The 20356-nt window shown below is 40.7% G+C and overlaps 1 protein-coding gene across 2 annotated transcripts in view; it reads left to right on the plus strand.

Moving 5' to 3' along the window:
- The window catches only part of EYA2 (EYA transcriptional coactivator and phosphatase 2), a gene marked incomplete at both ends in the record, with an annotated part of 89672 nt that overhangs the window by 66649 nt on the left and 2667 nt on the right, over positions 1-20356 (plus strand). For both annotated transcript variants that reach the window (XM_079543414.1, XM_079543415.1), the window contains 6 exons: positions 9106-9195; positions 15702-15760; positions 17303-17463; positions 18444-18558; positions 19169-19290; positions 20085-20185. In XM_079543414.1, the coding sequence (XP_079399540.1) occupies positions 9106-9195; positions 15702-15760; positions 17303-17463; positions 18444-18558; positions 19169-19290; positions 20085-20185 (648 nt within the window). The remainder of the gene's footprint in view (positions 1-9105; positions 9196-15701; positions 15761-17302; positions 17464-18443; positions 18559-19168; positions 19291-20084; positions 20186-20356) is intronic.

Genomic DNA, 20356 nt, shown 5'->3' on the forward strand with positions numbered 1-20356 from the left:
ATTAATTCAGACACAATAAAAAGATACTGCAAGCACACCTGTGCCAAGTAAGTGAGTCTATTCCCTTCTCCTTGATTAAGATCTTTACAAGGTAGTTCTATAATCAGTGTTGACAAAGCATTAAAAAATGTTTGCATCACTTTCAAAGAAATTTAAATAGGATATTGCAGATTAATTCTCTTGCTTTTCAGAGGACTTGTATGAAGAAGAAAAGAGGCACGAGGTGCTTCATGTTTCCTAGCTGAGGGGTATGTGTGAGGCTAGTAGTTTCAGTATTTTGTACTGATCCCAGGATGTGCCCTTTTTGTTCTGAGCTGGCACACTCCTTGATAAATTACGACACCAGGATTTTAGTATCAAAATGCAGTTGAAGTCAAGTCTACAGTTAAAATTCATCCTTTCATGCAATAGTTACCCTGAAATCCTGGAACTAAATGGAACAAATATGAAGGACTAAATAGCTGAATTGCTGGATCTTTACCAGGATTTTGACTATGTCTGCTAGCACTCGGGAGTTAAGATTTATAAAATTCCCTGTAAGATGCATAACAGTTTTTGAGATTATTCATTATTGAATTGGCTCATATTAAGAAAAGCATGCTACAAAAAATAATAGAGCACATTATGTCCCAATTTTAGCTTAGAATAATGCAAAGTCATGTTCAAGATTTTAGTTAAGTGAAGGTGTTTGGACTGGCTGTATTATACCGTTTCCCTGTGAGACTAGCTGTGTGGTTGCTTTGCCTAGAGTAGCTGCTGTTTGCCTTGGAGTTGCTGTACACTTGATTGATGTAAAGGCCATTTGTCTAAGCATTAATTTGCACTGCAGAAGTGGCAACCATAGATTTTTCCAAGTTCTAAGCAGCCAGGTGGAAAAGTGTGGTAGAGGTGTTTCAGTGTGGTAGAGACAGGGCACACGTAGATGTTTCCAGCCATACAAACACAGGCTCTGCCTGTCTGACGAGAGATTTGCAGTGGCACGAGTATGCTAAGGACTAAGAAGGAGTCCTCCAGCAGCAGTTGGGCCTCAAGACCTGGATAGAGTAACAAAAGTTGCTGCTTGGCCCAGCTGAGCACAGGACCTAAGAACAGTGCTCTTCCATTTCAAATGAACGTCATATCTGCAGTGCTCTGAACTGGACTGCCTCATTCTCAACATGAGATAATGTAGATTTAAGAAACCTTAGGAACAGATGTGATGTAGATCTAAGAAACCTTAACCTTCAAAAGTTTCATAGGCAGTTACTTGTTCTTACAAAAAGTTTTCGTTTAAGAGAATTATCATTACCAATGTAAAGAAAAAAATATCATTGAGAAGTTATTGCTTGGCTCTTGTTGAGGCACTTTAAAAAACAGAGTTGATTTATTTATTTGTTCCTTTTTTACCCACTTTCGCTGATTGCTTCAAGTAGCTTGTACTTTTCCCTGCATTGTTCTCTCACAGGACCATAAAGGCAGAACCTGATTGAAACACCATAGGGATTTAATCAAATCTGATGGTGATTCATGCTTCTAATGGCCAAATCTGTCCTTTACTACTTTACAAACTGAGAAGGAATAAAACTACATTTTATTGCTCGGCCGTTAAAAACTATTTGTAGAAGTTGCTAAGGTTCAAATCAAAAGCACCCTCCCTTGAGAACTATTAGTTAATTCAAAGTGCCACGGTGTTGCTTTTTTTCTTCTTCTCTCACTTGAGATGTGGCCTTATATCACTATTGCTGTTCAAACATCTGAGAGTTTTCCATTCCTTTGACAAACATGAGCCAAAGTGCTTAAGGACATCTGTTTATTTTATTTCTTTAATGAGAAAACCTTCCAATTTCTTACTGGCTCAGCTGTGTTTATTTACATTTTGTTAGTCATGTGTGTGGGGCACCTAGGGATGTTAAAAACCTGCAGAGGCCTGTATGGAGGGCTGCTAGCAGGCATCCTGGTCAGAAAGGCAGAACAAACCCTTCCTAAGGAAAACACAGTCCTTGGAACTCCATAAAATAGATTTTCAAAACAAACAGAGCCTAATTCACCCAGTAGATCATGGATTAAGTCAAGATGAATACAATTTGGAAAGGATTTTCTGAGGAAGTTGGAGATTTTTTTACCCACTGGAGGCTAAACCTTGTATTTAATGCCTTTTTAAGTTAAATTAAAAAAGCGTTCAATCACTGCAGGTAATAAAAAGGTCTGATACTTTAGACATGCTGCTATATCAATTATTATTTCATTATTGGAGAGAAGGGAGCAAATAATTCCAGCCATTTGATTATTTCAAATGTGTATTTCAGGAGCAAACATCTGTGTTTATCATCTGTACTGGCTCAAGCAGCAGCAGAAATGGCAAAACCAGACCTAGGACAGCTTAGATGCTGGGCATGAGAGATGCTCTGAGCTCATGTGGATGTAACCTCTTGTACTAGAGCTTAGATGAACCGAGGGCTTCCTAAGCAAAATGCATGTGCAGCATTTGGAAGTATTAAAGGATTATTTCTGACATAAAATCTATGGGTTAAATTGTCAAGCAAGCGCAAGTAAAGGGAACTTGCTTTCTAGTATCACTGAATCAGGCTTTCGATTTTAAAGGTGAAGAATATTAAAAAAAAACAACAAAAGAACAAAAAAACAAAAACCCACAATGGGACACAATTTGGATTAGGAAGTTGCATGTGAGGATTACACACCACCATATGTTTGCACCACGCTTTCGAGGAGTTTTGTATTTTTCATAGAGCTATCAAGAGCTCACATAGAAATACAGTGATTTTCCTGTGAGTAGAGCAAGGCAGTGAAGATGTGTATGGTGTAAATTCCACCCCTTTTTTGGCATTCATGCCCTACCAGATAAAAAGAAATTACTTGTGGACTTCTGTTTGTAAATGTTCCCTGTAACTGTTGTGCTTTAACACTGATAGACAGCTAAGTACCATACACCAACATTCTCACTCCCCTTCCCTAACAGCTGCTAGTTAACTCCATCCCAAACAGTACAATTAGTAAATAAAAATACCTTCCATTTGTTTTCAAGCATTATGACCCAGCTTTTAAAATGTATTTAAGTACTGCATTCCTACAGGGCTGGACTCAATTTCAGAACTCATTGGTTCAGATGCTGGATAAATTAGAGTAGTTATTACTGCTTGTCCCTAAGCATAGTTCATTTAGAGAACCTTTTCAACCTCCTTGTGCTTCTTGAATGTGAGGATTTAATTCCTGACATTCACATTTGCTTATTGTAGTAGTTTCCAAGGAATAGTACCTCTCCATTTCAGAACAGATATATGCCAGCAGAAGCACAATCCTGTAGTAAATAGTAAGCAATACCTTGAAAGTGTCCCCCAAATAACAGCAATGGTGAATATGCAAAAGTATCTGAAGGAAGGAGTCCAGTTGGCTTTTGCTTTCTGTCTAGCATGGATCTGTCACAGGATTGCACTGTGATGACTAGAGACTATTCCTGTAAATTCAGTAGATTGTCTGATAGACCTTGGTATGGTAAAGTTTAGGTCATAGGATATGTCTTCATTTTGGGGGCCAAAAAGTTTAGAGCTTGAAAATTAGAAAACTGGATGGTAAGAACCATCCTTTGTCAAAAAGTTTGAAGTGTTGTCCCTTCCAGAAGTACTTGAGTACTTAAAACAACCGTTCTCACAAATACACGCACTTTCACTTGAAAAACTCTGAAAAGCTGAGTCCAGCAGTAATCTGCTTTTATTAAATAAAAGACAAACAAAACTAAGTTAGTTAAGTTTAGTAAAAGAGCTAAATGTGTTCTCATCCTCAAAGAGCCGTAGACTTAAACTAGAACTGATGCACAAGGTTAATATTCCTGTTTTATGGGAAAGCCTGGTTCACGTCTCAAATTCTGATCAAGGTATAAAATGTTACAGCCAAAGAATGATTATTCTTGCAGGCTCTCTTTGTTCAAACATGTGGCCCAGGCACTTGTTCCTTTGCTTTTTTTTATTGTTATTATTTTTATACAACCATGCTGGTCCATTTTTCGGGAGTTTCCAAGTAATTAAATTCAATTAAAACTATTAAATTCTTTCTTTTGGTGACAACTTCATTATTAACAGCTAACCACAAGGACGAGATTTAACTTAGAAAAGCCCTTGATTGTATACTAATCCGTCTCTCACCTCTGGCTGACACCTGTGGCAGATAAACCCTACAGAATAGGAGTCTGATGAATACTCTTAATTAATACTTTCTTCCTTGTAGAAAAGTAATTATTTGCTCATGGCATAAACAGGTATTTGGCAGGGATTTAAAGAGACTGATTGGTTTTAAATAGAAAGGCTTTGTTTTGTTGGTGGGTTTTTTTTTCTGTTTTTTTTTTTTTTAGGGTGGGGAAAGGGAGGCCTAAATTCAAGTTCTGCGTTCAGGATGACTTTGTCCTCGCATTTTGAGTGTCGGCTTAATTGGCACGTTACTAAATAGGAGCAGACTCAGACAACAAGCTGATTTGTTATCTGTCTCATAAGAACAAGCTTTGCCCCTTTGCTAATGGCCTGCAAGTCTGAACAGTGTCTGCACAGGGTACCTGTAAGGCAGAGGCTTGAAAATGGCTGATTTGGAGCCAGGACTGGGGGTGAGAGCGACTTGCAGTTGAGAGATTGCCAGAGATAATTCTGCGTCTCGCTTCCTCTCAAAATTACGCTCTACAAGAGGGCAGAGCTGGCTGTGGACATGCAGCCAATGGATTAGTACTAGCTGCAGGTGTTAACAAATACATGTCTTTTTAATGCGTACTTTAGGGCAAGTATAAGTAGTTTATGAAAAATCCAGCTAAGTGTTTCAGGAGCAGTGGTAAGAAGGCCTTGAAACCAAGCCATATGGGAGGATGCTGACAGTGCAGTTTGAAGTGTAGCTAATGGACTTTTTGTAGGTAATGCTACTGTAGTATTAAAAATATAGTAACACAGACTTCTGTGTTTAGCCCTTGAGTAAGAAGTGTCCAGGGCTCTACACAGTGCATGCTGCAAAATGTTCACAGCTATTTGTACTCTCATTAGATAGATTAAAGCTAATTTGAATGGGTCTAGACATACTGTGTTCCCTTTGTTTTGCTGCAGTACAGGGTAATCTCAGTTTCACATGGCATGAGCAGTCCTCTCTTCCAACTTCAATCCTCTGCTTGTTCCATGCTCACCTCCAGTCTTTGTGGAAGTCATCTTTAGGCAAGGACAGACTGAAGGCTGCTCATCAGGCTCCCTTCAGCCACCTTCTGTGTCATATTGTTACTCAAAATGAGGAGAGAAAATCAAAGCAGAAACTGAAATGAACTTTAGGATGAGATTAGTATGTAGGACATATGTGAAATAAAACTGCAATTTTAACATGGAATGCAGATCTCTGAAGTAGTTCAGAGAGGAACAGTGCATGCAACTAGCCAAGTTAAAAATGATATTCAGAAAAAAATTACCAGCTCATGCTATTGAAAGAAAACAGTTGAGAGATTGGTCAGATGATCTCCAGAGGTCCCTTCCAATCCCAACAATTCTGTGAAAACATGAATGGACATTTTTGTCTTCCCCTGTGGAGTGTATCACAGTCTGTTTCCCATGTTTTCCTCTAGCAAGGCTAGCTGTTGAAAGGGCAGAAAAACTTCTCCTAGGCAAGCAGATACAGGGCTGGGTTTCAGCTGTGCCTCACTTTCAGTAGAAGTTATCTTGTTCACAGCGTTGTCAGTGGTAGACAATAGCACCCCAGTCTCTGTCACATCTGTGACAGACAAAACAGGGAGACACGTCCAAGGATGCTCTTTACGGCAGCCATACTTGATCAAAAAGGTTAAAAAAAAAAAAAGCATGTCATCTTCTTTGTACATTTTGATACTTATGAAAAGATGTCAGGGGCTTTTTACCCTTCATCTCCTTCAAGATGAACAGAAATGGGCAACTGTGAAACTGCTATCCTTGTTCATTAAAAGTGTGTGTTGAGGAGAGAAATCCCAAGGTCTTTGGGAACAAATACTTTGAAATGAATACTGCTGCTGTGATGCTTATTTCAGCCAGCTGGTGGGAAGAAGTCTATTAAGGCTGTGTGTTGTCAAGCCAGGAGCTGAGCTCTGCTGGAGTGCCTGGTTTGTCATGTCTGAGGACCAGAGGGAAGCACCAAATGTAATCTGTAGGGCTGTTTATTTTCAGTGCTGAAGGCAGTTCCAGCAGCATGCACTGCAGAGGTGACACGCACAGAAATACTGTGCTACTGGAGGTTTTATTTACAAAAGGAGTCTTTTGCCTGTTTTCTGTCCTGGCCTCTCATTGTCCTTGTTTGTGCAAGCAGGACTCGTAGACGAGCAAAGGGTAGAACTTTGCTCTTCTAATGTTACTGACCAAGTACTCAGGGCTGAGTTTTTAAATGAATCTGTTTTCACTGTAAAAAGTGGTTCCTGGAGGAAATTTGATTTCAAGCTGTCTGCAGCTCTTTTGTCCTTGGGCTTCTCATGCCTCAGAAAACATTGGCTACATCTGTTACTGAGGAAGTTTGTTCCCACGGCTCCAGGGTGCACTTTTCCTATGGCAGGACTTGTTAGCAGGGGCCATCGATAAGGATGCAGCAGTTTTACATTGCTCTGCTAACCTCACACTGCTCTAATACTGGCATTAGCAGTCTGGAAGGGCATCCCCTGCAGTACAGCAATGTTTGTTAGTCTTGCAGGGTTTCTACGCTCAGGAAGAGTTCTTCATTAACATCTTCAGAAAAGAAATAATCGTAATTCTCTTTTCAAATCTTCATGCAGCATACAGAGAATTTTGACAACACATTAATTGATACATTTTTGTCATTTTTGTGCTTGCTCATCAATCTGATTCTCCTGTTTATTCACATTTAAATGGCAAGCTGAAGGAAGGGACTGTGCCTTTCCTCTTTGTGGGTACAAACTCAAGCACAGTGGGGTTCAGAGCTGGAACTACTGCTTCTAGATGCAACAGTAATGCAAGTGAATAACTGCTAGTGGAACCCTAGCCAGGTGCCTCTAGACACCTATGTCTTACTGGGAGTGCTGATTTGCCTTTTAACTTTATCAGCCTGAGACTTGGAAGTATGCCTTGTTATAGAGGAAATATCCATACTGTGAGAGCACTGATGCCAAATAATTTCCCCGAACGACTTCCCCTCTGGGTGGTAAAGTACATTTTTCTGTTTTATTTTCATTCCATTATATTCTCTATCTCAAGAGAAAGATATAGATATATATATATATTTCCCCTCTCATCTACACTTAAATTTCCATATTGTTTAGTTTAAGAGAAAGTAACTTCATACGCTGTGGAAATGTTTCCTATTCTCTGATAGTGATTAATAGCAACAAATCTAAAGACAAAACATAAAGAATAAATGACAGATACCAACAAATGGGACTTCCTTAAAAAGGTTTAAAGGCTAATGATCCCTGAAATGTATAAAAATAAATTGCTTCATTAAAAACTATTTTACAAAATCATTTCTTTTTAGCAGCGTATTTTCTTCAGAACAGTTCCCCTGTGTAACTGCATCTGGGTAGTAAAATTTGATTCAGTGCTGTTCACGTGGACCCACATAGGGTTAGATGCCCTAATTGTGCCTTGTCCCTGTGCCTCGTCAGAGGAGCCGGAGAGGGCTTAAAATTAGGCATGTTCAAGGTAAGGCTGTTGCAGTTTCCTTTTTGCCCAGAGGTGAGAGTGCCCTTCTTTCAAAGGCAGCAAGAAACATGTTTAAACATGAGTGACTGGGCTTTTCTTTAGATGGGCACAGTGCTTGTGAGTCATACGCATGGCTCAAACCACAGCCACTCTGCTCTAATTAAAGAGAACTACACCAGGAATGCGTAATAATTAGGTTAGCATGTAATACACCATCCATGTCAACAGCATCTGCCGCAAAGGTTGATTGAAATGTCCTCATCCTCCAAACACTCTGCTGCCTCTAGAGCTCCTCAACTAATTAATTACTATCCTGTCCTACAATAGCACTACTCCACAGAAATCTGCAGAAAATTAGAGCAAAGACTACATATAAATCTGCCCCATTTTAGCATGGCTTGTAACATCAATGGGAGAAAACCGCCCACATAAACATAAAGATGAGAGATCCCTGTCCTAATGAAGATGAATTACAAATAAAAGCCTGTTGTGGGAATGCTGTTTTTTCAAGTTGTCTGTTGTTTAGTTTAAACAGACACAATACTTTTTAGCTGAGTGCTTAGCCATAGACCATTATTGCTTGAATTTTTGAAGTGTTTAATGAATAAGAAAATGTTCTGCTAGAAATATAGTTTGCCTCAGAACTTTTCTATGCTTTTGCTATCAGTTTAGGAAGAAGGTCAGTTGTTCAGGGGAGAGACGTGGAAAAGTGACTGAGACTCATGCAATATTGTAGTGCAGCAGGCTGGGTACAGCAGATCACATGATTGTATTTCAGAGTGACAAATCTCCAGGGCTGTATCCAGTGCCCACTGAGCATCTTTGAAGCAGTAAGTCAAGAGTTGTAGGAGCCCCATGGCTGCTGTCATCCAAGAGGGGATGGGACCAAGAGCTTTACTGGCCAAACGGAGTCAGTCTGGTTGGCTTGGTCTGATTGCACCTTTTAGAGAAAAAGACTTAAGGTTTGAACTCCTGAGTTTTGGTTTCAGATTCTGCTCACCATGGTGCTGCTTGATGTTAGAAGTCTGTGTTCATGTGTTAAGAAAAATGCTGGCCTCTTATGGATGGCTTGAGGGACAGAGTCAAGGAAGGGGCACCCTTTGCAGGCTCTGTTGCTCATAGCTATTCCCTTGCCACTCAGCACTGATGCTATTGGAAACCAATTCTTGGTCTAATCTACTAAAACAGTTCTTAAACAGCCTTGAGTGTTTAAATGTCCTTGTTAAACTCACCTGCATGTGCAGGCTGAAAAGTGTGAGATGAATCATATACATCCTTAAAAGAATAGAATCTGATTACATAGGAGAGCAAAAGAAAGGACAGGAAAATCATGCTAAGATACAGTTGGGAAATGAAATTATTGTAATGAACATATCTTCAGAAACAGGAATGTATAGATCTTGTGTTTGTCTGAGATCTCCCACCTCCCAGAAAAGAAATAGATGTAAATGGAAAAAAAAACATGATTCTCCTCCAACAGGACACGACAACGTCTGTGCGGATAGGTCTTATGATGGAAGAAATGATCTTCAACCTTGCAGATACACATCTGTTCTTTAATGACCTGGAGGTATGTAGCTGCTTATTTTATTTAGCATCTCTCTTTCTAATCATTTGCATCTGGTCTACAAACTTGCTTTTCTGGCCAAGAAACTTTCAATATTGACCCCTAAGAAATGGTCCTTAGCTGGTTATATTGAAAGCATACTATACTATGTCCCTTTGACATCTTCATTCTGTTAAGGATTTTTTTTCTAAATACATACTAACAATGATGGCTCTTGGCAGTTTTACTAAATCTAATAAAGAGGACATTACTGCTGCTTCTCTAGAAATTTGCTATCTAATAATTTTATTAAGCTAAATTAGCATACATCCTATGGAGCAGTTAGCAATTAGCTGCAATCCAATGCAGAGGTTTTAAACGTGTTCTCTGTTCTGCACACACAGATGGAGCAGGAGGTCTGCTCAAGCACAGGAATACGGCAGGATGAAATTATATGAGATGAGTTTCTACATGAAAGACTGAAAGGGAAAACTCTTCCCTGTCTGCAGTATGGTTAAATCTGACTAAGTATGTCTTATAGAAATATAAAGTCTTATATAAAGTGAAAATCCTTTTGAATGTACAGTAAAATCCAACCAAAGTCATGCAAGCAAAATTCTGTCACTAGCTGAGAAGGAGCTGTACAGTGCTGATGAAAAGCTGTTTGCATTTGGAATCAGTAGTAATGGTCTGAATGAGTCATCTACAAAGCGTGTAGGGTGGGTTTGAGCTGTAGGTACCTTGGAGTCTGAGGAGAAAGATCTGGCACCCCTTGGCAGGCTCCTGTGGTCTTTACTTCAAAAAGGAAGATTTTATTCATTTTTTTTCCTGCGGTGGATAAGATGGGAGAACTTTTCCTGTACTTGGTGTGTCCAGTGGGGATTTCTGATTTCTAAGCTGCCTGACAGCACTGTGTGCTCAGCACGCTGTGGGAGATGCATCCTTTCCTGGCACCCACTTTATTATGGCCTGGGATTTCATTTACTGAGAATTATCTGAATTGACAGATTTTTCCTCTTTCAACTCTTTTTTTAAAAAGAGGAGTTTGTGAAGAGGGTGCAGGAAGTGGAAAGTGAAGTCTGTCTCCAAGGATAAAAGAATAGAGAAATGCTGTTTGGAAGTCAAAGGTTCTGCTTAGGCAGCAATAATATTTAATAGAATCGTAGAATATCCGAAGTTGGATGGATTTCACAAGGATCAAAGGGTCCAACTTCCAGATCCACACAGGCCCCTTGAAAATCAATCCTTGTTTCTGAGAGCATTGTCCAAATGCTTTGTCAACCCTGGCAGCTTGTTGCTTGACCACTGCCCTGGGAAGCCTGTTCCATTCAAAGCCAATATTTTTCACCCATGAGATCTCAACGTACGGTGTAACAAAGCTCTTTATCTTGCAGAAAGCCACATGGAAACCCTCTGTCCATCTAGAGTTCTGCCCTCTTGGCAAAACTTTTTGACAAGTTTTCCCCTTGCTTAACATCTTACCACTCTAAAACATGGAACAAGCTAGCAAATTGTCCAGCCTCAGTCAAATTCTGCACTTTCATCAGTCAGTAACAGCTTCTAGCAGCCTCCTTAGGTCAGATTTGTCTTCCATGGCCTCTTAAGTTCTTCAACCATTACAGTAGAGCTAAGTTTTTAACTTAAAAGAAGTCTTTTTTTTTTTCATTTGTAATTCCTAGATATTAAGGAAGCCAAAGCTAAACAAAAATCACTCAGAGATGGGACTCTGTCATTCCAGCAGGACCACATAACTGAGTAAGAGCTAGTCTGGTAAAAAGCTGAAGTTTAGCATGGCTTCTCCAAGTAGAAGTCAGCCTTCTCCAAAATATCTGGGCTTCATCTCCAATGTAGGAAGAGAGATAGATGCTGCAAGACATATCTGTTCAGCAAAATATTAGAAAGATTGCCTCTAAGTAGCTTGGGCTACAAAGATGCTAAGTAAAAACATTTATTTTCCTAGTGCTATTTGTTTGCTACATTAAGAGAAAAAATTCTTGCTGATTTTTTTGGGCTATCTTATCATCTTACCTTCTTTTATTAAAAAAAAAATTGAGAAACACAAAGTTGGCAGCTGGACTTGGATGGCTCAAAGCCATGAAAAACTTTAGAAATTTCAAAAACAAGTAGGGTTCCAGTTAGCCAGAGCAGAAAAAAGCAAAGAGAGAACAGAGCATTGTGAGACAGCTTTTTCTTCAGCATGCATGAAACAAACCAAAGATTTTTTCAAACCAAAACCAGACCAAGGTGTTTTGGTTTTAACTGAATGTTTTCAGTAATGAACATGGAAGATGAGGGAGAATTCAAGAGAAGTGAATGTTCTTTACATATGATACTTTCCAGTAAATTAAGCCATTTAAGTTTGGAAGAATTTGCAACAGACATCCCTCCCTGTTCATTAGCCATCCAATTCTTTCAGTGTTGGATGGTAAGCTGAAGTCAAGTTTGAGTATTCACAAAGTGATATTTAACGACTGTGCATTAACAAGTATTGGGTTTGAAAAAGACATAGTGAATGATGCTTTAAAAAAAAAATAGACGATGAAAAAGAGGAGGAACAGGCAGAGAAGCTGATTCAGGTCTAGACCCACAGGGCTTACCGTATACATCAGCACCATCATGTGGTATAACACTGAGCTGTGCAGTACAAAACAAGCTACAGCCACAGAGGGCTGAGACTGTTTCTGGCTGTATTCTGGGTTGGGTCAAGGTGCAAGAAGCTGTGGCTGATAAAGTGGTAGGATAGTTACACTGTTCAAGCATAAAACAAGATTACTTCGTCAGGAAATGTTAACCACAGCAAAACATTTCTCTGACATAAATCCATAGCCTACTTCAGGCATTCTGGGAGGGCCCAGCAAGCCTGGAGGGAGCAGATTTCTTCTATAGTACCACGCCATTGTCTTGTCCAAAATACTAAGCTGCCCTTTGCTTTGCTGTTCTTGCCTTGAAAACAAACAAAATCAAGAGGATGAGTTATTCCCACTGATGCAGACCGTCAACTCAGCAGATGACAGAAGAGTAAATAGAAGGCTTTTTCAGAGCTTACTTCTTTAAAACTGTGCCAAATGGGTGCATGAAATCAGACCGCTTTTAGTCTGCCCCTCTGCCCTGTTGTCACCCTTACCATGAATGTGATCCACACTCAGTGCCATCCTACTACCTGGCACTCTGTTGTCTGTCAGGAGTTTATGTGCTCTCGGGGTTTTCCTGGAGAGGATTCAGGCAACTGGATGCTTTGCCTAGAAGCATTTTGCCTGCTATGACAGAGAACAAGAATCTTGATGAACCAGCAGAGCCATTCAAATGAACTGCTAAACTCACCCTGTCTTGTTGCTGCACTCTAGCAGAGGCACCAGTTTCTTATAGGATTCACTCCAGGCCTCAGGCCAGCTGAATAGGAGGCTGATCATCCATCCTCAGGGCAGGTGGGTGAATGGAGAAGCCCTAGGTCTAGACTCTTACTGAACACTTCAGGTCTTCTTCTAGAAAGATTGTTTATGAGTTAACTCTCAAACAGCAGAATTTAGAAGCTGGACTTCTTTCAAGCTGTTTCAGGTTGGTGGTGTAAGGTTGATACTTGTTGAAGCCCAGTTTGTTGGTGTGGCTGCTTTGAAACAGAGAATCAGGGCAGCAAACTTTGACAAGGGTGCTTAAGGCACCGTATGACACAAGCGTTGTCCCATGCTGGAGACTGTTAGCAGCACAATGCAGACAAGCAAGAACCTGCGTTTGCTGAGCCACGTTTTCAAATTGTAAATGTGGGTTTTTCCTGCACTAATTCACCTGCTCACATCACACTTAGGTGCTTTTTGGCCACATCACCTCTGCTTGCAGTTGGAACAGTGCAGACATACAGATGCCTATGGTCTACAAACAGGCCATGCAAAGTGTTGCCTACAAAGGGCTCTGATCACACTGCAGAACGGATGGGCAAATACTCACGTGGAAGGAAGTACTCTCACTCTTTGTTCACTTTTGAGAAATCATGGAGAATAGGAACTGCCCAAGATTACAGATCAGAGAGAAGCTAAAATATGGACATTCAGCATTATATCTTTTCCCCCTAGACTCCTTTTGTTCAGAGTGCAATACTGGCTAAAAAATAGTGCATTTCACTCTCAGTCCCTCTGGAGATATTATTGCCTAGCTCTCTGAAAAAAACAGGTGTGAAAAACAAGGTGGACCAACAAAGGAATGAGGAACTAACAAGTGAGGGGGTTAGCATGTTTACAGATTACTGCCTTTCCGAGCCGTCCCTGGAGGTTTCATGTTCTGGGAACTGTTAACTCTCACCCTCAATCTTAAAAAGGGATGCAAGCTTAACAGATCCACTAGATGAATCCACTAGCTGTTTTTTAAGGATTATCTAACACACTTCTGATACACAGACGGACAACGTCCGTGTTGAGAGACATACCTTGAGAACATTCATAAGTGGTAACTGAGTTTCTCCGTGCATCCTTGGGAACAGCTTGTATTTCACAAGGAGGCAGCAGAGGCTTTCTCTGAGCCTGCAGTACAATGTTAGAGCTGTGTTAGCCCACGTTCAAGGTTTTAATCCCACCTGGAGACAGGTCATGTATCACAGGCCGGCCTAGAGATGTCACAGCAGAAAAAACAGTTCAATTCCAGAAGCTAGGAGGAGTGGCTGAGGAATCACACTTTTGGCTCAGTTACAGGCTGCACATGCCACAGATCACGTACCTCTGAGATCCTAGAATATTATTTTTAAAAGCCAGCAGATGTGGAAACTGGGATTTCCAGTTTCCATTGCAGACTTCATTTAGACAACCTGGACCTTCTTTTCAGCAGCCCAGATATCCTGCCCTGGTTCCCCACTCACTAAGATTTCAAGGAAATTCTGCAAGAATGAAAAATTAGTCTTGTAACCGAGTAGTAAAACACGGTCCACATTCTTGCTTTAACCAGCTTCCCCGTGTTTTACCCAGTAACTTGATAGGCTCAGCCAGTGGACTATGAGGTAGCGTCTCACCAAGTGTCATGGTATTTTATGAAGTCAGAAATGTGATAGCTACTATTGTCACACTTCAGTGTACAGAACAATTCATTCACAAATGAGAAAAACAGATCCCTCCACACATACCTTTCCCCTGACTTAATGCCCTGTATCACACAAGTGAACCAGAGTGGACTGCATCAATATTATCCCAGCATGGCTCACAACAGCTAAAGGGAGGGGGAGGTTAAAAACTGACAGTGGATGAAGGAGAGAGAGGTGCCAGCAGAAATCTGCTATTCAGCTGCTTGGCTCCGCTTACACAAAACACACACCTCAGCAATACACTGATGAAGGGAACTAAAGAGACCAGAACAAGATAAAAGTGGATGGGTTTTGGAGAATTACCTAGAATAAATGCTGTCATTATTATGGACAAGAGCCATCCATGACATTTCACCACTGAAATCAACACTGGTTACTTGTTTGGGGGATTTTGTCCTTTTTGAAAGGGCTAGTTTAAAATAATTCATAAAGCCCATAATTGTGTGGGAAGATAATACAGTACAAACTGTGTGCTTTGCACACAAATATTACAAAATACTGACATTGGAAAGGATAGCTCTACCTGCAATTTTTCTGACTCTGAAGAAGATTCCTTTTATCAACCATGCTTTTGCTTTTTCTGATTGAGTCAACCAGAACAAAGCATAGTGTTTGCCAGCTTGAAGGTTTTCTGTTTTGTCCTTACCAACAAGGATTACAGAGAAAGTAGATTAAGGTGGCAGGAGGGAGCTTACTGATTTCTCTCAAATGATGATGCTAACACTAGGAAAGAAATCACAGAAATAACAAGTTTTTAAGGCACAATTCAAACAGTGAAGAATTTCGGAAGATACAGAATACATATTTCATGCAGGCTGAGCTCCAGGTATATATTCTGGTTGTATTTCCTGGGCATCGATTTCCTCCCTCTTGACACATCGTTCCTTTAGTGTGTTTGTGGCATGGAGCTATGAAAGAGTGCCTTCTTCAGTACTTCAGCACAGCTTCCCTGTGCACCAAAGGAAGCTGAACTCTCTCAGTGTGCACTGGATAAACACCAGCAGGACAGACGTATCTGGAAATTTCTGAGAGACAGATCTTCTCTCCCTGTAATTAAGTGAGCATACGCCTCCTGTCCAAAGCAATATTTTCACGAGGGGAGAGGCTGACAAATCTGCACTTATCATGTACACAGAGTTTATGGAATACAGTTTTCCTGCCTAAAGCACAAGCATCCTCTATCCCTTCTCTCTGCTTAAGAAGGAGTTCACTTGCTATACTACACAAGAACTGCTATGTCTTTAGATAAGAGCTGGCCTCATACACCACACACACAATAAGTTTTTACACAAGTGCTGTATAGCACTTGTAGCAATTAACTGACTATGCTATGCTAGACAGTATTGGCAACATGGAAGATTTTATCTTAGCGTTATCCTTAAAGTAATTTTTCATCCTTTGAAACATTTTATTTTTTTCCCAGAACATTTATTTACTGATTATTTCTTTTTTTTCATCTACTCCTCAGGACTGTGACCAGATCCACATAGATGATGTATCATCAGATGATAATGGACAAGATCTAAGGTATGGGATCTCCAGGCTGGAAGCTGCAGGTCAGGTAGTCCTCAGCTGTTTGAAAATAGCAGGAGGTTGGACAGTGATATAGAGAAATCTTTCTTGGCTGTGTATCTTCTCTGCTCCCTGGCTGCACGCTGTCTGCAATTGTTAAACACAGGAAGAGCATGGAGTTCTTGTTCACACGCTTATATGCCTGTACCTACTGTAAAGCCCTGACCTTGCTGAGTTTCAAGTCATTCTAGGGAATGTTTAAAATCAGATTGAACTTCAGTCTAACTGCACCTGTTTCTGATATGATTTAGCCAGCCAGCTGGCACAGGTGTTCCCAAATCATTTCAAAACCAGTTTGAAAGGTTTCCCACTGCCCAACCGGAATGAATGGGCTTTCTAGTAAAGACTGTGGACCTTGCTAGGCCAGATCCTCGTCAGTTATAAACACGTACCAGAACTGTACCAAATATTATTATCACCTGTTAATCATATCCATAAAAACTATTTCCATTTACCTTAACGTTGCTTGCAGAGTGATTTGCCATTGTTGCAAAAATAGGGTATGCAGAACTCAAACAAGGCTGAATGCAAACATTTTAAAATAACAAGAGCCAGTGCTGCCTCTTTGCATGTGCCCCCAGTCCTTTTCTCAGGGAATTGATCCACCTGATTCACCTCAGTGCTGAAGAAATGCTTACACTGATTCAAAGAAAGGCACGTCAAGGAAGACTCAAGACAGGAACAAGTGCCTTGTCACAGATCAGAGGATTACTGCATTCCAAGATATTTAGAGTGGTTGTGGAGCTGTCACTGGTCCCCATCCATTGTCGTAATTATTCAGGAGTTGCTTTGAAGTATTGTTTTTTAGTTTGTTTAAAAAGCATTATACGTTGCAGGCATTTAAGAGTTAGGTAATTTCTTAATATTTTTATTCCTTGATTAATGTTTTCAGAGCAATATAGCCAAGCAGTCAGCAAGGTAGCATCAGAATTTTGTTCCCTTAAGATTTTAATATTTCTGCAGTTACCTTAGCTGCCTGGATAAGAGGCAGCTGAGGATTTTCAGTGACCTGAGGACAGTCAGATGTTTTGTAGTCTAGTGAACCTCAGGACTGGCAGGAAGCACTAAACCTATGCTGTGTTTACAGTAAGAATTGTTTATTTTTTTTTTAATCTGTGCAAGTAGCCCTGTTTTCAGATGTTAATGTCTGAATGGGATCATGGGTCTGGCAGCCTGCTTGATTCTTTAGCCTGGAAATAAATCATTCAAGTAAAATAAAAATAACAGGCCACAAATGCCCTTTTAGATCTTTTGGGTATCCTAGTTGCAGACACAAGTATTACACATTGCAGTGTAGCATTAGGCAGGGTGGCGCACACATTTCTGGGGCTTGAGTGATAGCAGACAGCAATGATGAATTCCACTGTTGTACAGCTTGTCCCGTGTACATCTGTGCTGCTACTCGTCTCCATATTTCTTTCCAATTGTTTCCACTCACTGCTGGTGCTGCATAGACTGTAATTATAATGGCCTCTCCTCTCCCCTTCTTCCTTCTAGCACGTATAACTTCTCTGCAGATGGCTTTCACAGTTCAGCTGCCAGTGCAAATCTATGTCTGGGCTCAGGCGTTCATGGGGGAGTTGACTGGATGAGGAAATTAGCATTCCGCTACCGCCGGGTGAAAGAGATGTACAACACCTACAAAAACAATGTTGGGGGTAAGTATCTGCTGCCAGGCAGTAAGTGTGCCTTTTCACCCTCTCAAACCCTTCTGACCCTGCTAGGAATATGCTGCAGAGGAGGAGTAGAGAGCATAATGATAACAACACTGAGCTGAACAAGTCTTTCAGCAGTCATTCTGTATGGGATTTGGAAGAGCTGTGCTGAAATACTTGGTTTAGTAAATGGAGGACTCAAATCTGAATATGGAACTGTATTTGGTTATTTGTTTGGCAGAGAACAACCTTTTCAAATCTTCCAAAATGCCTAGTAAGCAAGCAAACAGTTCAAAACTCAGTAGACTGCTTTCTTCCACGGAAGAACCTATGGCTGAGTTTCATCTGAAGGCATTCTTGAATGCCTACTATCTCCCCTAAAACAATATCGGAAGATACCATGATGCCCTCAGATTTTTCGTCTCAGCTCGTTCCAGGCAATTCTTCCAAGAGATTGCTTTGCTTCTATTTTAGAACTTCAGTGGCAGGTCTCTGAGTAGAAGGAGAAAGAAGTAAATCTAAGAATATCACCACAGACCTGTTTCATTTTTGGAGAAATGCCCTACCCGCTTGTACTGGAAACGGTGCACAGCTTTTCAGGAAGAAAAAGGACCTTCTTGGCTCCAGGCTTCTCTTAGCTCAAGCCACCAACCCCTGCGCAGAACTCTTTTGTCCTCTTGCCCATTTCCGTATGAGCTTTGTGCTAACTCCAAGAAGAATGTTTTAACATGGGCCTGCAGAGTGCAGGTGAGCGATACCATTCCTTTAGAGAGGAAGGAAGCTGATCTCCAGTTGCACAGCAGTGTGTTGCAGTCAGGGCTTGTGTACCTTGAGGCAAAGGAAAGCAACCTGCACCAGTGACAGGAGAAGGGCACTGGAAGGGGCAGGATTCAGAACACAGTGAGGGGCCCTTTGGCATACTTACATACAAAAGCACTCAGCTCCCTTTCTGTGCTGCTGCAAAGATGTTTCCCTGCTTACAGGTTTAATAGGAGCTCCTAAGAGGGAAACCTGGCTGCAGTTAAGAGCAGAACTGGAAGCGCTGACTGATCTCTGGCTCACACATGCTCTGAAGGCGCTGAATTTGATACATTCCCGGTAAGAGCAGCTAACACAACTGCCTACTGGCTTGATCCAGGATCTCCTTTACTTTCCATTTTCCCCTTCTTCTAAACAAATTGAGACACATATATAGGACTTTGCTGGCCAAACCTGTGGGAGGCCTGTCTGCATATGTTTGTCAGACTTGTATTATTAAGGGTTGGGGGTCACTTGAGATCATGAACTGAGATGAAAAAAAAAAAAAAAGCAACCACTTTTTTCTTACCTTTCCTTGCCTACCTCATCTGCAGTACACCTTTCACATGCAGAGATTTGCAAGAGAGTAGGAAAGGGCCTTTTAGTGCCTGAAGACATTCACTCAAGCAAAGCGTGAACATTGCCTACATGGTGTTGAGGTTCCTGCAAAATAGATCCTGTCATGTGTACAGTAAAGCTGCATCACTATTGCTGGATTATGTTTGGACTTTTTTCATTCTACTGAGTTTATAAGGAAATGTTATCAATACTCAGGCTACAAACCTCTAGGTACTTAATCCCCCAGTGCTTGGGAACTTCCAGTTGCAAGAAGTGTGTTCTTCTTGCCATTGTTCAGTTTGAGGTAAGAAAAAGAAATAGATTGCCACCTTTGCTGACTTTTGTTTCCTAGGCCTAACTGTGTAAATGTGTTGGTAACCACAACTCAGCTGATACCAGCTCTAGCAAAAGTGCTTCTCTATGGACTAGGCACTGTCTTCCCAATCGAGAATATTTACAGTGCAACAAAAACAGGTAAGAACAAAGTAAGGCTTCAGCAAAAGACTGATTGAACTTTTATCCCTAATTCAGGGACATCCACTCAACCCAACTGCAACAAATAACTAAAATAACAAGTATGAACTTTAGCTTAAGATTCATGTTTACATCACACCTGTGATTTGCATGCTAACAACCCACACTTAAGCTAGTACAGACCACAGGAAAAAAAAAAAAAAAAAAGCCATGTGTCTCTATGGGAAAGTAAGCCTGAAAAATACCCACCTTATGGAGCAGCATTTCAAATGTGCAGCTGCACCTTGCTAGGAGGGGGACAGTGTGGTTGGACCTCTTACAGAAACATGGTTTGGATCCTGTTACTTGCAGAGTCACGTGCTGAGTGAGTTTTAGAAAAGCTGTGAGAGGAATAAATATTGACAGAGTTGGCTTGGGGCTTTTGTTTTCTGTCCCTTCTGGTATGACTTGGTTTGAATCTTTGAGGTTTGTATTTTCACGTTCACTTCTGCAACCAGAATGAATAGAATAGGGCAACTCGATACAATGAGTGTTACATCACTCTACCAACTGCCAGTCTAAGCCGTGCAAAGTCACAAAGCTCATGGAAAATTGGCAGCACCTGGAATTCTCCAACTGTTAAAGGTCTCATAGCTTTCAAGAGAGAATCCATCTGAGATGAAGATCCAGTTGGGATCTTTAAAAAAGTGGGGAATGCAGCAAGTAGTTTATGACATCAGTTCCAGAATGCGAATATCAGCCCCAATTACTTTATGCATCCAGATAAAATATATGTCTTCTCTTCTGTTGCTCAGGAAAAGAGAGCTGTTTTGAAAGAATAATGCAAAGGTTTGGAAGGAAAGCTGTGTACATTGTAATAGGAGATGGTGTTGAAGAGGAACAGGGAGCAAAAAAGGTACAGTCTGTGGATGCCATCTTGGATTCTTCCAAGCTTACATTTCAATCACTGTTTCTCTGCTCACACATTTAATGAAGCTCCTTCCATTTGAAACAGTTTAGAATTAGACTCAATTCTTAACATGCAAAATACTTAATCTTATGAGCAATTTCTTACTGTAAATTCCCT

This window comes from Tetrao urogallus (assembly GCF_951394365.1).
Source record: "Tetrao urogallus genome assembly, chromosome: 16".
NCBI classification, from domain to species: domain Eukaryota; kingdom Metazoa; phylum Chordata; class Aves; order Galliformes; family Phasianidae; genus Tetrao; species Tetrao urogallus.